This window comes from Charadrius vociferus, unplaced genomic scaffold (genome assembly GCF_000708025.1).
Source record: "Charadrius vociferus isolate BGI_N301 unplaced genomic scaffold, ASM70802v2 scaffold498, whole genome shotgun sequence".
Classification (NCBI taxonomy): Eukaryota; Metazoa; Chordata; class Aves; order Charadriiformes; family Charadriidae; genus Charadrius; species Charadrius vociferus.
In genome coordinates, this window is record NW_009649588.1 from 539,530 (window position 1) to 555,085 (window position 15,556).

A 15,556-nucleotide genomic window follows, 5' to 3' on the forward strand; every position below is an offset into this window, starting at 1 on the left:
CCCCCCCCCGCAACAATTTGCATTACAAAATATTCCAAAGAAGGTTTCATTTTGGAAAGGCAGAAACTGGCCCCGGCAACACAGGCTATGTGCAAATGAGTGACCAGTGAATGAAGAAAGCCATTAGCATCCTTTTGCAAATAACACTTCACGGTGGTTAGTGAGGACAATGGCATTGTTCTCACTTCTGCAGAATTACAGATTAACTGTACAAGGTGTGTCTTTGCAGCCTGTTCTATTCAGAGCAGCAATGAAACATGGATCTGTGCAACTCCAACAGGAAGAAGGTGAGGCTTCTCTCAGACAAGGACAAAGTCACGTGAAAGCAGAAATCTCCTGCAGCGTGACAGTACAGATGCAGCATGGAAAGTAATTCACCTCATACAAACAGTGAAATTTAGCAAGACATTCAGTGGTGCAAGGAAGTCATTACAGGTAAGCCACAAAATTATATGAAGACACAGATACAAGGATGGAACATGAGAAACAGTGTGGTGCCTCTTGAGAAAGCACACGACTACTTCTCCAAGGGGTCCTCTGGGGATTTAGCTGTGTCACTGACGTAAGCTTTAGAGAAGTGCACCTTTTAAACCCAGAGGTTTTTAAGTAATCAGGTCACGTAGAGCTGCCATGTACAGCAAAAACAAACTACCATTAAATTAATAACTTCTCATTGGACTGCTTAGTAGAGCAATAACATAATACAGCTCTTCCCAGTCTGAGCTCTGAATTCAAGGGGCCATACATCCAAATGGCTATTGGTTTCATATTAAAAACTGAAAGGCACTTTCACAAAATGAGATAAGAATAGGGTGAAATTTACATATGGGCCTACAAAAGTTTACATTCTACTCCATGCAACAAAACAAACCAAAAATGTTGCCATGTAAAGCTTTCATTTTGGGGAAAGTGTACTGGAGTACCTACAACTCTCACTCACTTTGATCAATCACATTAGGGGTGCTCAGGCCTATGAGGTTCATTCCATCCCCGTTTTGCTGCCTGGCCATAACAGGAAGTCTGGTCATTGTAAGTTAGCGTTAAACATTGCAGAACTGAGCTGCTAAAGGGAAGAAATGATCTGAAAACAGCTAAAGGCTACACACCTTCATTTTTTTTCATTTGACCACAGAAACCAAGGCCTAAATACTCAGCCGAAGACTTACACAAAGATGCCCTAAGTTACAACTAAAACACAGCAATTTCAAAACAGAAAGACGGTGAATTCTAATGTTCCTTTGAAAAGATTCTCCACAAAGAGAAAGAAGTGGATTCACTTTTGCAATGACATACTGGTTTTTAACAGTATTCAGAACACAGAAAGAAAATGACAGAAGATGACAGACTTGGGGTTTTCAATGTGAGTTAAGTTTATTTATTATTTTGTGTCTGAAACGGTAAGGAAATACAGATAGAAAGAAAATCTGCTAGCAGTAAAAAAGCAATTACTAGAAACTAGCAAGAGCAAGTCTAACATTCAAGCCAAAAGAAGCACTCATTTCACACTCCTCAGAAGAATATGTAGATACTTATCACTTCACCCAGAAAGGTATAGATGCTGTAAATGTTTATACCGTCTTCTCCAAAGGGGAAAAAGTAGGTTTTCCATCACAGCGGAAGTTCACATTGGCATTAACATTTCTACTAATTAAATGACTCAGCTGTTTAGCCTATGGAAAAAAAAAAATCCCCCATCCATGTTTAAGAATGTATGCCACTTGCATAAATAATATCTTAGGTGTCAGTTTAAGTTTCTCAATGTATCTGACAGCCAAAAGGATGCACAGAATCAAAATTTGCTCTCTTTAGCAAGTCATTTTAGCAAAGATTTAAAAAGCAAAATTAGCAAAATTTAATTACAGGCAAAACAGGCTGCAGGATAAAATTCACAAAATACAACAATAAAGACTAAAAAAAACCCAACCCTTGTTATCTAGAACAGCACTACCTGTAGCAACATACATAAGATTGCCATTACATTATATTATACATCCCTGCATTTCACCTCACCCTGTAAATTGTACATGGTCTGATCTGGTCCTGTTATCTACATGACTGTATTACAGATGCACTGCTTCTTCAACAAGCTTTGATCATTAAATAACCAGGTGCAACTTTTTGCAGAAATTAGTGATTTCTGCTCAACAATATAACACAATCTGAAAACACAAACACGGTGCAACCTTGCAGATGGAGAAGAAACAGAGCAGCTCCCACAGGTTCAAATTCTACACATACTGTGAACTTAAGTTAGTTCTTTGTTTCTATTCACTCCCTTTCCTAATATACCTGTGAAACATGAAAATTCAACTTGGTGTTATGTGTTTTTTTAATCATATTCTAGATGACAAATTCTGTTAAATCTCCTCTTTTCAGCATGACGATAATCTCAAGTGAACTTAACAGTCTGGTAATTCTTTTTCATAGGTTAGACGAAAGATCAGTAACACTAAATGAATTTGAGATGGCAAACGTGTTTAAAAAGTGGGCCACTGTCATTTTGTGCCACAAACTCCAGAAAAGTATTACAGAAAAAACAGGAGAGAGAAACAATGTGAAATTATCAGTCCATGTTAATCCTACAATAAAGTGTTATGCATTGTTAGTCATACCTTTCTATTAAAAATGAAAAAAGGTGTAAGATACTCCTACTGCATTAATAAAGGTCTGCACTGAAGAAAAAAAAATTGGTTACTATGTGTTATACTGAGATATATTATTGCATCAAAAGCCTCAATTTAAGTAGCCTTTATTCCTCTGCTTCATAATTTTGCAATTACACTGGCAAGAGGTATGCACCTCTGCCATTCCCAAACACAGGTATTTCATCCTCTGAGAAACAGAAAATTTCCAGAATAAACTAATACTAACTCATCTATTCCCTTTTCTCTTTCAACCTTACCTATACCCTAACCTCTTGGTCTACCTACCGAAAGAGCATTTTAACAACTGATCTATTATATGACCTTTTCCTAAACATGGCCCTCCAATGCTTTAAACCCACTTCTTGTTGTGTGCTCGGACAAATAAATGGTCACTACATATTTTTTTCTTGAGTATTTTGCAATAAATCAAAATCATCAACAACATCAAAAAAAGATAGGTGATCTTTCTTTTCCAAAGATTAAGGAATTAAAATATGGTTTAAATCCTTTTACAAAAGCAGGTCACCTCTTCACATGAAAAAAAAAGTCCTAGGTAATCAGAAAAAGAGAAATCATCTTATGTCCTCAACAGAATCTTCCTTGAAACGTACATGCTTGTATTACAGAGAAACACACACTTGCGCATTCATAGAAGGCACCACGGATTTCTCAGAGCATAAATTCTCCTGGCTGTGAATCATCACTTAACACAAGGATTCATGGAAGAGTATGCAGAAACTCACATATTTTCCAGTGACTAATCAAACTCTAGTCACCATAAACTTTCCCTTAATAATTGTCCTTAAAGCACTTTGCATCTGATAAAGAATGAAATATCCATTACAGATCAGCCTCAGAGATTTACACCTTGCCACCTACTTGCTCTCCAAGCTTAAATACCATAACCTGTTTGCACCTTCACTTATTCATGTGCACATAGATATCTATACCTCAATACAAGGAAATTTGGGAGGCCTTACTTGGTAGTACTGAAATGTACTCTCAGTCAGCAAACCCCAGGTGCCGGTCGCACAGAGTACTGACAAGCACTTCTCACTCTTGGCCACCCCTTCCTTCCCCTCTGCCTTTCACTGCTGTCCTGTAGTTCCCTCCACCGCTCTCAGCTTATGACAGTACACTTGTTTGTGGGCCATTTGGTATCCTAGCAAAAAAACAGCACAGCAGAGTAGCTGATGTGGAGGCAGAAGTGACCCCCACATCCCACAGGGATGTACAACACACATCCATTGTGTGGCCAGCCTGTGCAAGTTTGAAGTGGGGAGAAACAACACAGGGGGTGTGTGACCCAAGGGCCACCACACGGACCCACGCACAGCTGTAAAGGGTAAATGTACAATAGAAATACACAGCAGAACCATGAGGAAGTGACACGCTGAGCAACACACTGCAATAAATCATGCTGGTAAGTCAGAGCGTCACAGTCATGCACCTAGTATGCATAAATTAGTTTCTGCAAGAAAAGGGCCCATTACAAATTAAACAAGTAAATCAATTCCCTCTGTACAAGGAAACTGAAGCTTCCTTCTCTCATGTGCTGATAAAGCAAAAGTTAGTTTATGTCTACTATAAGCTACCAAGATCTGTACTTCTTAAATGGCAAACCCATGAATGTACAATGGTCAATAAAACCTATGGGTAAATGATCCATAGCGAAGTCATACTGGGTCCGACTTGTACTACGGTATCACTCGATGAAACATGCATTCCCACACCACACATTTTCCCCTGCTACATAATCCAAGTTGCCAAATGCCTTCCCTAGCACCAGGCAGCTTCTAAGTCAGGCTGTCCTACAGCAAGGAAAAGCAGTGGGGGAAGACTGTGGTCCACTCTAGACTTCTAAGAGATTTGCTTATTTTGCCTGGCAATGGTACCTGATACCAGCTGTAGACCTAATGCCATGGGGCTTCAGACCCATGACCCTGCAAAAAGTGCTCCTCTATTTCTGTGCTGTCTTTTACACTCAAAATTCCTCTCAAAGTTCAAATTACATTTTTACATTTACAATGCTTTGCAACAGAACTCCCATACTTAAACCAACTGTATAGATGAAAGAAACAAAGCACAAAAAACCCCACACTGCCTCAGAGTTAGGAAGCTGGTGTTATTATGCTTTTTATATATTCAATGGCCGGAGCAAGAGACTCCAGCAGACAGTAATTCAGAGCAGGAACTAAACTTTGCTCTGGAACAGCCTTTCATTCTCTCAACTGACTATCTGGGCAGACAGGTGAAACTAGCCTTGTAAGCTACCTGCTTAATATTAGGCTGTGAAAACATCACCTCAAAGTTATTTCACACACAGTGAGAAATACCATTCCTATTTATAGTCCTCACTGCCCAAGACCCCATGCATTCTGCATCAGAGTCACTAACCTTTCGCTGGGTCAGTCTATCCATGGGGCAACACTCACCAAAACTTACTTTTCATCCAAGAAACGGAGTAAATTTCTCCTACTGAAATCAATGACAGGGGCTTCACTGAAACCAGAGTCAGTGTGCAGACTAAGAAATATCAGTCGGGGGGGGGGGGGCACAATGGCTTCAAAGCATGGGTGATCTGATGAAGTATTAATACCATACTGCAACATACAAAGCACAGTGGGGCAGGGGAGAAAACAAACAAACAAACAAAAAAAAACCCACACAACTCCTCAAGGGAAAAACATTTGCCATCCTAAGTTAAACCAATCTTTTGGCAGTGACGACTTAGGTAACTTAGGATGAACAGCGCTGAGATTCTGAGCCTCACGAGCAGTCCCATAGCCCACCTAGTAAACTTTAGGTTATCTGTAACAGTTTAAAATGACGACAATGCAGAATACAAAGAAATGCCATTACTAAATAAGAGGCAGAACAAAAAGTTCCGACATTTTGTAGCCAGCGTCTACCAAGTATTTCCCCCAGATGATCTTAGAGCTATCAGGGCATCTAAAACGTCTCTATGTATAGAACAATAGCAAGCTGACTAAAAGAAGCCCAAGCATGGGTGAACATAGTCACATCTAGCTCAGACCTGCTTCCTTCAGCTATTTGCATAGCTCTCTGCAGGCCCACATACGGAAGCACATGTTGCTGGCGTTCATTTTAGTATACTAGTGAAACCCTACATGCCAAATGTCCACGATAAAAACATTTCTCAAAGACGCATTGCTCCCTTCTATCCATTTCAGTTTTGACAATGGGTTGCGTTGGACCCAGCCAATGTAGAAAAGGCATATGTAAGGTACTCTGACGTCTTAACAGGTGACTAAAAGCGCAGCAACACTAAAAACCTTCCTGGCCTCCACTAAACCTGAAAAGCACTCCAGAACAGGCAGCCCCTCTCTTTCCATTGCTAACCTTCCCCCTTTCATCTAGAAGGAAACTTGAAGCTCCCACCAAATGGAAAACATGGACAAATTTTATTTAACTTTTTTTGAAAGGTACTCATTTGCCAGTCTCTCCTAATTTTACATCCCACAGTCACCTAGTCTTTGTTTGGGCCTACAAAGCATTACATTTCACAAGAACAGAATCCCTGTAAACCCAAGAAACATGGATTGTACAAAAGGATCAGAGTTTCCTTACATACAGTAAAATCTACTGTCTTCAGGAAGTCTGATTATCTTGGACAATCTCAACAGCTACCTTGACCTCATGAAAATTGAAATACCATCCAAGAACTCACTTGACTTGAACAACTCTTGGCTGCACAGCTCTACAGGAAAGACAGACTGTTCGCGCACAGGTTACCAACACCATTAGGACAACTCAGGAAGGGTGTGAGCAGACACTGACGGGTTGCTTCTTCCCCTCTCTTGCAGGTGAGCAGGGAAGACCCACAGCAGTAGAAGAGCTGGTACATAATGCTCCTTCTCTAATTTGTAAAGCTAGACCTTACCAGAAGCCAAAATAAAACCCTGTATTAAAGAATTAAATAATTGTGCAGCACCATTCTCAGCACCACAGTAACGCTTAAGCTAAAAGAAGTGACCAAAAAAACCTCAGCTGCTCTATTAAAGTGAGGGGACCTACTTGATATGTATCCGCTTAAAAGGTGCCCTTTTGATCTACTGTTGAAATAGCATATCCTTCCCTAAAAGACACAAACAACGTGTATTCTTTCATTTACAGGAAAATACAAAGGTTTCTTCCCAGTTCATTTTTGTTAGAAAATTCCTTTCATATATAGTGACTCAAGTCTTTCAGAAGGTCAACATAAAATCTCCAGTATTTAGATATTGCGTGGTTTGAGCCACACAATGAAGACAGAGACTGTTTAAAGCAGATTTCCTAGCCTTAGTATATCCTCAGTTGTTACCACAGCAAAGGCCTGGGTCTAGAAAGAGTTTTCTAAATAAAAGGTATCTCCATTTTACTTACTCATCCAGAGAAACGCATCTGCACTGAGCTGGAAATAGCCACAATTTTACCAACTCTTTCACTCTATTCTAAGCAGAAACGCTGACAGGTTTTTAACAAAAGGGACCCTTTCAAGAGTAATGTAATTTAAAATACACAGTACTGCCACTTTCGGGGCCATTGGGTTGTCTAAACATTTATACCAGTACAGCTAACCCTGCATCTCCCTTACATGGGTCAATTTATTCTAGAATAAGAGTAGCTGCCTTTTGTGAGGCTTAACTTAAATCACTTCCAAAATAGTATTAATCAAACTTGCAAAAGACCTTTGTAATAATTATGAGCAATTGTGGCTTAGAGGAATTTGAGCGTCCTTCAGACATTCACAGTTCACCAGCAAGAAAATCAGCACTGTGACATCCAAAATTCCCAAGACTGCCAAGACTATACAGAGAGACAAAAAAAACCTTTTTTCTTAAATTTCCAAAGGAAGAGTATTAAAATAAAGTATAAAAGTTAGTCTCCCTCCACTTTATCTATTAGCAGCCTATTTTTGTGTCCCAAAGCTTAAGAACTCTCCTCACTATCTGATTTAGAAACACAAACCCCATAGCAGATGCAAACATTCCATTTTCTGCCTTCTGTAAACAGCAGTTGCCAAACTTGAGTTGAAAGGCACACACAGAACAGGAAGCCATCTTAACTTTCCCACCCATATTCAATATTAATTCTTATTTGGACTGTAGCACATGCAAATAACAACCACTAAGATCACATCGCAAATATTATTTCTTGCACAGCACAACCGTATTAAACAATATGATACTTGAGATGATAACTCTATACCCTCATCCACTAAAAAAAAAAAAAAGAAAAAAGTGGGGTTTATTTTTCACAAAGTTAACACAATCCACCAGTGAATATTTGCAGTCATTCATAGATACATTTACAAATATAAGCCAAAGCAACTTTCCTCCTACCACAAACTATACATCGTATAGCTTCAGGGAAATAAAAACTTTAATTCTCCTGTCATCGGTATTCAAGAAGCCCATCCAGTTCAAATATGAAAGCTTCAAATCTATAATTTTTTCACTTTTCAAGCAAAAAGAAAGCCTCAGTCTCAGTCAAAAGACGCAATAGCAAAATTTAAATAACTAACTAACTAAATAAATAAAATATTTCCTTCCTTTTCAGCAAAAACACTGTCAGCAAGTTAAAGCCGCAGGGACGTTCATTTCAAGTACAGCAGATACAGTTCATGGTAAATTGTAACAACTATTCATATCATATTCTGAAACAATGCCTACAAAGTAAGTCTTCATTTTGGGCAGACTCGTTGCTTTTTAAGCCAAACAATATTTTGCATATTTGTGCTTTATGGTATGACATATTCTCAGACCTAAAGTTTCCATCGTTATAAAGGTCACTTAAATGTTGCTCAATTAAAAAAACTGCTACAGTACTGCAATTTTCAGGGCGAGAGGCAGATGGCCTTCGGGTAAGTCACAGGTCTGTAGCTATATTCCCTGTTTTGGTAATGATTGCCTGTGTAACTGGAAGCAACTCATTACCCTGCCCGATTATCCAGGTGTAAGAGTCAAATTACAATGTTCACCTTCTTTTAAAAAAAGTGTTAAAATCTATGCATAGAGCAAACTATTTAATTATCAGGATGTATTACCACAAACACACACCACCTCCAGGAAGCTCTGATAAAAGAAGATTACAAGTCAAACACTGAAAAAGTTGACCCCAAAATCTGAAACGCATCATCTGTACAGCTTTAAATTTGGCCTCTCCGTGCAAATGGCCACAGTAAGTCTTCAACTACATGATCACATATTGATTTTGCCAGAGTACTCTAATGGCTCATTCAGGCACCAAGTGGTCATTTTCTATTTTGTTTTAATCTTATTGCTCTGTGTGTAACCCCAGGCTTTATTTGCTAAGCATATTCAAGCCATGCACTTACAATTATTCATCTCCTCTCAAGACCTTATTTTTTTTTTTGGCACACCTCACTTTGGGATCTGAGCATACCAGAACCAGCAATGTACTTGCATTCACACCCACCATTATAGGAAGGGACCCTCATTTTCCACATGAGAAACTGGACCACTGCAAGATTATGATCCAGAGTAGCTGTTAATTAAGGTGTCCAGACCTGTTTGCTTTTTCCCAGATCACAGCATATGACCACATATTCACCACCAACAATCAAAACATCCTCCAGACAACTGGTCTTTCATTCTACTACATTAAATTTCCAATTGCAGGTCCAGCCTGCACAAGGAATAAGACACAAACCAATGGAAACAGTAGCAGATACTTAATACTCGTAAGTAAGGAGCAGGAAGGAAGCTGCACAGACAATCCAAAAACCACTCAACTTCTCAGGGCCTGTCTTTGCGACCTTACAGATCAATGCTTTTTTAACTTACTATGTATTTACAAAAAAAAAAAAAACCACCCACACACAACCCTACTAAACATCCACAAATCAACAGACAAACTCCATTCTCCTTCTTCCTGGTTTCTCTCACATTAGTGCGTACTTACACCCAGGGAGAACACCAGGAGCATGGCTCCCGTCTGTCGCACTACTGCAGTACCTGGTGCCAGTCACAGCTGCTCTGTGTATGGGGTAGCACTGAAACAGCACGATATATACCTGCTCAGCCTTCCCACCTCTCCAACTCCAAACTCCAACTCTGTATCACAATTTCTTTTCCCAAACAGCCCTGGTTCCTCAACTCCAAGCTTCTCATATTAGCTGATCTGGCAATTCAGGCAAACAATTCAATTCATTTGTTGAAGACAAACACCATATAGTAGTTGCACAGTAAAATCATGCCCATAATAAATTTTTTAAAGTTACCATATAGTCATATGCAAGCACTGTAATTACATTATACTAACAGGAGCTCTACAAATCCCAAAAGGCACAAGCTGAGCTTGGCTGACATCAGCCGTGTTCAGCAAGAACTGAAGATTAGTCTCACTTTATTCTTCTACTACAGCTTTTGCAGTCCTGTGTAGCTTTACACTCCCCTTCTATTTCCTGACCTTGTTATAAATAGAGGGTTTAGTCAGTTCAGATACCAACTAAAGAGACAGTATCAACTCAGGACCTGGGAACCATCTCTTACATCTCACAGCTTCACCCTCCTAAATTATTGGCGTGTTTCCAATAATGGTCTTAAATAATGATTTCTATCCTGAAACAGCAAATTCCCTAAGCAAACCGAAATTTGAATCAAGTTTCCTTGTATTTGCAGGTTTTTTTCTTTTTGGAGAGAGAAGGGTTAAAGAAGTACTACTCGCTTGAATTTATAAGACATCTTGATGCTTAATGATGGAAAACAGTTATCACTCAGTAACTCAATTCAAAGAACACGAGCACCATCGTATTCAGAGATAAAAACTTTGAGAACAGGGCATTGGGTAATAGCACGTTAATCATACTTAAGTAGTGTTAGATACCTAAATAATCAGCTGCAGAAGATTCTTCACCTACATTGCAACAATTCAGAATATTCTCAGCAAATTACAAAACTCCCTTCAGCCAAAAATTTCACTATGTTAACAAAGGCTCATAAAATCAATATTTGACAACTTCATCAATTTACTAGTAACTCCAAGTTCAGGTACACTTTGCAAATACTCACAGAAACCTTCAATCTTGTCAGCTGTCTTGCTCCATGCTACCTGCCTGGTTTCCATTATGACTTGAATAGTTCTCCTTTCTGGACTACTCTTCTTAAGACTGAATACTGTCATAACAGTTCCCAACTCCAAGGTCCTTTTGATCTGGCTTTTCTCATACTCCGGCAGCGCTCCATAGTCTATATTCTTTCTGGGCATTGTTTCTTTTTTTTTAAAAAAAAAAAAAAAAAAATCAAACGTTTATGGTTTTCAGTGTCCTGAAAAGAAAAAAGAAAAACAAGGAAGGGAAGTCAGTATTTAAAACAACATTTTTATTTCTTAAAAAATCACATTTGTATTTGTGTATCTAATAGAGACTCCTGCCCATTCAAACACAAGGCAGATACATGGCTAATGTTAACAGCATCCTTGCTGTTTTATCCTGAAAGAAAGTATGAACAGTCTTCACAGAGGGCGGTACCAGTGACAATTAGGTGCCATGCTGCTGCAAAATCTATTAAAAACAAAGAGCTGGGTGGAGCAGCCACTGCATGCAATGAATTGTGATCTAAGTTTCTCAGGAAGACCAATGCCTCTCTTCTGGCTGCACCATACCAGTAACTGCTTCCTCAGTCTTCTAACACAGCAGTACGCGGTGTTCCAGACCAAAACAAAGTAAGCCAAGGTCTGTTTAGCCCAAATACATAAAAATCATATTAAGAGGCATAACTCCCTGCATGCTTTTATGCAGGCGCATTTTTAACTGCACATACACCCCCATCACTACAAATACAGATTTACAGCTCTGAAATCTCAGCATTATAACAGGAAAAAAAGCAAGAAAAAAGACCTGGAAGAAAAACGGAATGTAAGTATACATAAGTAATAAGGGCAAAAGAGCAAAAAACAAATAATGCAAGGCACTGAAATGCCAGAGAAAATAATACCTAGGTCATAATAAAGAAAGCATTTAAGTCTAAATAAAACTAAAGAACACATAGGAAACATGAAAAAAAAAATGTGCTTGAACTAAAACTGAACTATGTTATGAACCCATTCTAAAGGAGCAGTATTTGGTATCTCTGTAGCATTTTCTGATGTATTTTCTACACTCTCTCCTAGCCAAAAAATAGTGTAAATGCAATTACACTGCAGAAATTACTTCGACCATGGCAGCTTATTTCACTTACCAAGCCTCCAACTTTTTTGCCAGTATAACCAGGGGCCAAGGAAGGATTGCTCCCTGGGATGATTACACAAGCAACTCTTGATTAGATAGGCAAAAATGGTACCTAGTACAATTATTAATAGAATCCTCTTCTGTAATATCTAGCAGGTTTTCTGCAGTAAGTATATCACTTACAAATTATACATGCACATCAAATGTAAAATGTAAGCGTAACACACCACATATTGTGTCCAAACGCACTCTTACCAGAGCAGCACCTCATAGCACTAAGAAGTAAGAACGCACCTCTGAAGCCTTCAAATAGCAATACTGGTTTTCTTCTGAGAAAATGGCAACCATTACTGGTAGGTCCAAAGTAAGATAGATGTCTTTAAATAAAGTTCAAACACTGACTATATTTATCTTGATTTGATGACTTCAGGAGTTTCCTCAGACATCAAATAACGTGCACTTCGACCCTACCAAATTCCTTTCAAGCATCAGATCTGCTTTTATTTCTTTTATACAAAGTAAGATGCATTTGCTCATGGAGATTTTCTCTAACTGACATAGAGACAGAAGTAGCTCTTATCAGAGATCACCATACTTCGTTATTGTTTTAGGGTATTTATAGAATTATGTTCCATAAAAACCTCATAGGTTCTATGCAAGCTGCAAGTTAAACCTTTCATTCTCGAAACTCAGGATGATTTAATTTCCACTACCGCAAGAAATACCTGGAAATCCATTTTGTCCCGAGTATTGACAGTCTAGACATCAACACAAGAAAAGAAGATCTTTGCAGCAAATTTGAATCATACTCAAAATATTTCTACTGTCCCAGGATATTTTATTTTTTTATATTCCCAATACTATCTTCAGATAACCAAAATGCTGTCCCTATGGTGAACTGCAGCAGGGTTGTTCTTCTTGCCCTGTATTACTAAAGAAGTATCAATTCACTGCCTGAAGAGACCTCTGAAATCTGAAAAGCCTCAAAGGTTCTGCAGCCAGTGTTGCTGTCTTCTTGAGAGGAGATAACATTAATGGAGCTAAGAAGAAGTGCTGATGATTGAAGCCTAGCAATCCAATCACAAGATAACACAAGAAATAATGATATCATCTTACCTAAACTCTTACACTGACCTATATGAGAATTTAAACCAGCTGTCTTTCTGTGAACTGTAAAGAAAATGAGAGGAAAATATGAGTAAATACAAATACCGAAACAAACGTTGGCTATGTCTCAAAAGTCTCAGTTAACGCACTTTTAAAACTTCATGGCTGTGTTTCTCCTACACAGTTTTACTTTTCCTTACGCACAGGTCAGCTGGCAGGTTTTTGTGTGCATACACTCAGGACACATGTTGGCACAAAACAGCTGAAAGAGATATGCCTAAACAGCAGCTCTCAAATATTAGCAAGTTTCTGTGCTTTGGTCTCCCACACACCATTGCATCAAACAGCTAATTACAAGCTTGATTACTCCTCAGCAAGATTATTTACAATCTGGATGCCCTGGAACCTGCTCTTTCATCCATGCACAAAGAAGAAAGTATATCATTTTCACACAAGTAGCAAGAGCTGCTGCCACACAGTTCCCAACCATCCCCCTTAACCACATCCCTGAGCAGGACAGGTTTGAAGAATCTCTGTGCACATGCAGCCACTAGCCACAGCATCTCCTCTGGTTCCCTTCCTCTCTCCTCAGTCCACTACTCTCCATCACAAGCAGTTTCAGTTTCCGTGTTGATAGCTAATTCAACCATGCCACTTCTCGCTTCCCCTTCGTAACTTCTTCCAACCCTCCTCCCCCTCACCCCATGTCACTATCTCCTGACCTGCTCTTCACTAAAGAGAGCTCTTTTCTGCTCTCCCTCATTAATACCACAAAACTGTCTTTCACCATCATGTCACTAACTGCTTTCGGTGCAATCTGTCTAACTTTGAAACTGTCCGGTGCAATCTTTCCAATCCCTTTTTAAATTCTACCACTTCAATAAACACTTTTTTTTTTGTAAGCCAACAGAGAAACAAACAACAGTTCCTTCTCACCTGCAAGGTGGCCTCTTCAGCATTGCCCACAGTGAACCTGAAGTGCTCTACAGCAGGAACCATGTCTCACTCTATGTTTTGCAAAGCATTATACGGGTTATTCTGTGTTTAATATCTATAAGCTTGTTATTGTAATAAAAAAATGGAATACCCTTTCTTTATAATACTGAAGAACATATGTACCCCAATTCTACAACTGAGAGGGAACGGACAACTTTTTAAGGGTAGTAAGCAACGGTGGATTTTAGCATGAATGTAACTGATCCTTTTTGACTCCCTGGAACTAATCAGATAATCATTTAAATAATCACAGGCTTGCATCTGACAAGACAGCCATGGTTGTCTTGTCTTGCTACAATGACTTGTAATAAGAAAAATGAAAGGAGGAGAAAATAAAAAAATAAATTAAAATCTTTGTACAGTGTCTGGTTTTCCTACAAAAAAAGAAACCTTGTCTTCTCACTCTGCTCTTTTCATTAAGAATTGTAATAAAATGAACATGCCATGATTTGGAACAAGGTTTAACTATTTTAGTAACACTTCACAGCAATAATAAAAACCTCAACTTTTAAATAAGTGGAGTTTTTCAGGAGACTATAACAAAATATATATCTGCTCTGTCTTTTACAGTACAAGATGTAGCTGTAAAATGAAATATGACTTAGAACAACATGAAAAGGAGTTTTTAAATATAGCTATTCAATAAAAGGCAATGTAGCATTTTTTTGAGAGATTAGTCCCTTAGTACAAAGGAACTGCCTCTCAGAGGTGGCTTCTTAAACAGTTTCCGCTAAATTTAACATACTGGACTTCCCCTTTTAAAGTAGCTCTTTCTTCCAAAACCAGAGCAAACAATATTTTTAGTTTAACTTAAATCCTAAGACATAAGGCAGGTTTTTAACTTACTATGAAGCAATACTCTAGCTGAGGATATCTACTTCATCAGTAGAAGGTGGAAAGAAGATCATAGTATTTGATCAATCTAACTGACTGTTCCTGTTTTGGCTACCTGCTCCAGTTTAAGAAAAACGTCACAGAGTGCTTCCTAACAGTAAAACACATTACACCTCCCAAAAGAACTAATGAAAGCCCTTGATATTAGACCTGATCGTTTCAATACTACAAATCTCCTTACACTCACCCATAGGTGTCTCTCAGCCTTCTAACATCCATCACTGCACAAGTACTCCTATCAGCAATATTTCTACCCATTCATGCAGCAGAACTCCATCGTGACCCTCATTACCCCATTTTCGGGATAGCTCTAAAGCAACAGGGCATGAACTACAAGACACCCTTACATGCAATAGAAGCATTATTGCTCTTCGACCACAGCTATTGCAGCCTAAAGTAAAAAGGTCCAGCATCACCTACACGATTCAACAAGAGAGCTGAAAGTCACAAAAATGTATCATAAGCTCTAGTTTAGACACAGACACCAATACATGACTATTTTCCCTTGACTGTAGGCACTACAGGAACAAAATTTTGATGGTTTGCTGTACCACATGCAGAACTGGGACCATCCATTACTGTTTGTGTAAGAGTAGATTCTATATTGCTTTTTATTGAGTATGACTAGCTTGGACTAAAGAGTCAGATAGACTCACTGCAAGTAATCAAGTGAACATGGACATGGAAGAAACCTTACTTGGTCTAGCCAACAACCTGTATA

The 15,556-nt window shown here is 38.7% G+C and overlaps 1 protein-coding gene across 1 annotated transcript in view; it reads right to left on the reverse strand.

Annotated features, from left to right (window-relative positions):
- PLCG2 (phospholipase C, gamma 2 (phosphatidylinositol-specific)) overlaps positions 1-10,877 on the reverse strand; it is a 57,794-nt gene extending 46,917 nt beyond the window's left edge. Inside the window, exon 1 of the mRNA XM_009890381.1 lies at positions 10,682-10,877. Coding sequence (XP_009888683.1) covers positions 10,682-10,877 — 196 coding nt within the window. The remainder of the gene's footprint in view (positions 1-10,681) is intronic.
- Between the last annotated feature and the right edge of the window lie 4,679 nt (positions 10,878-15,556).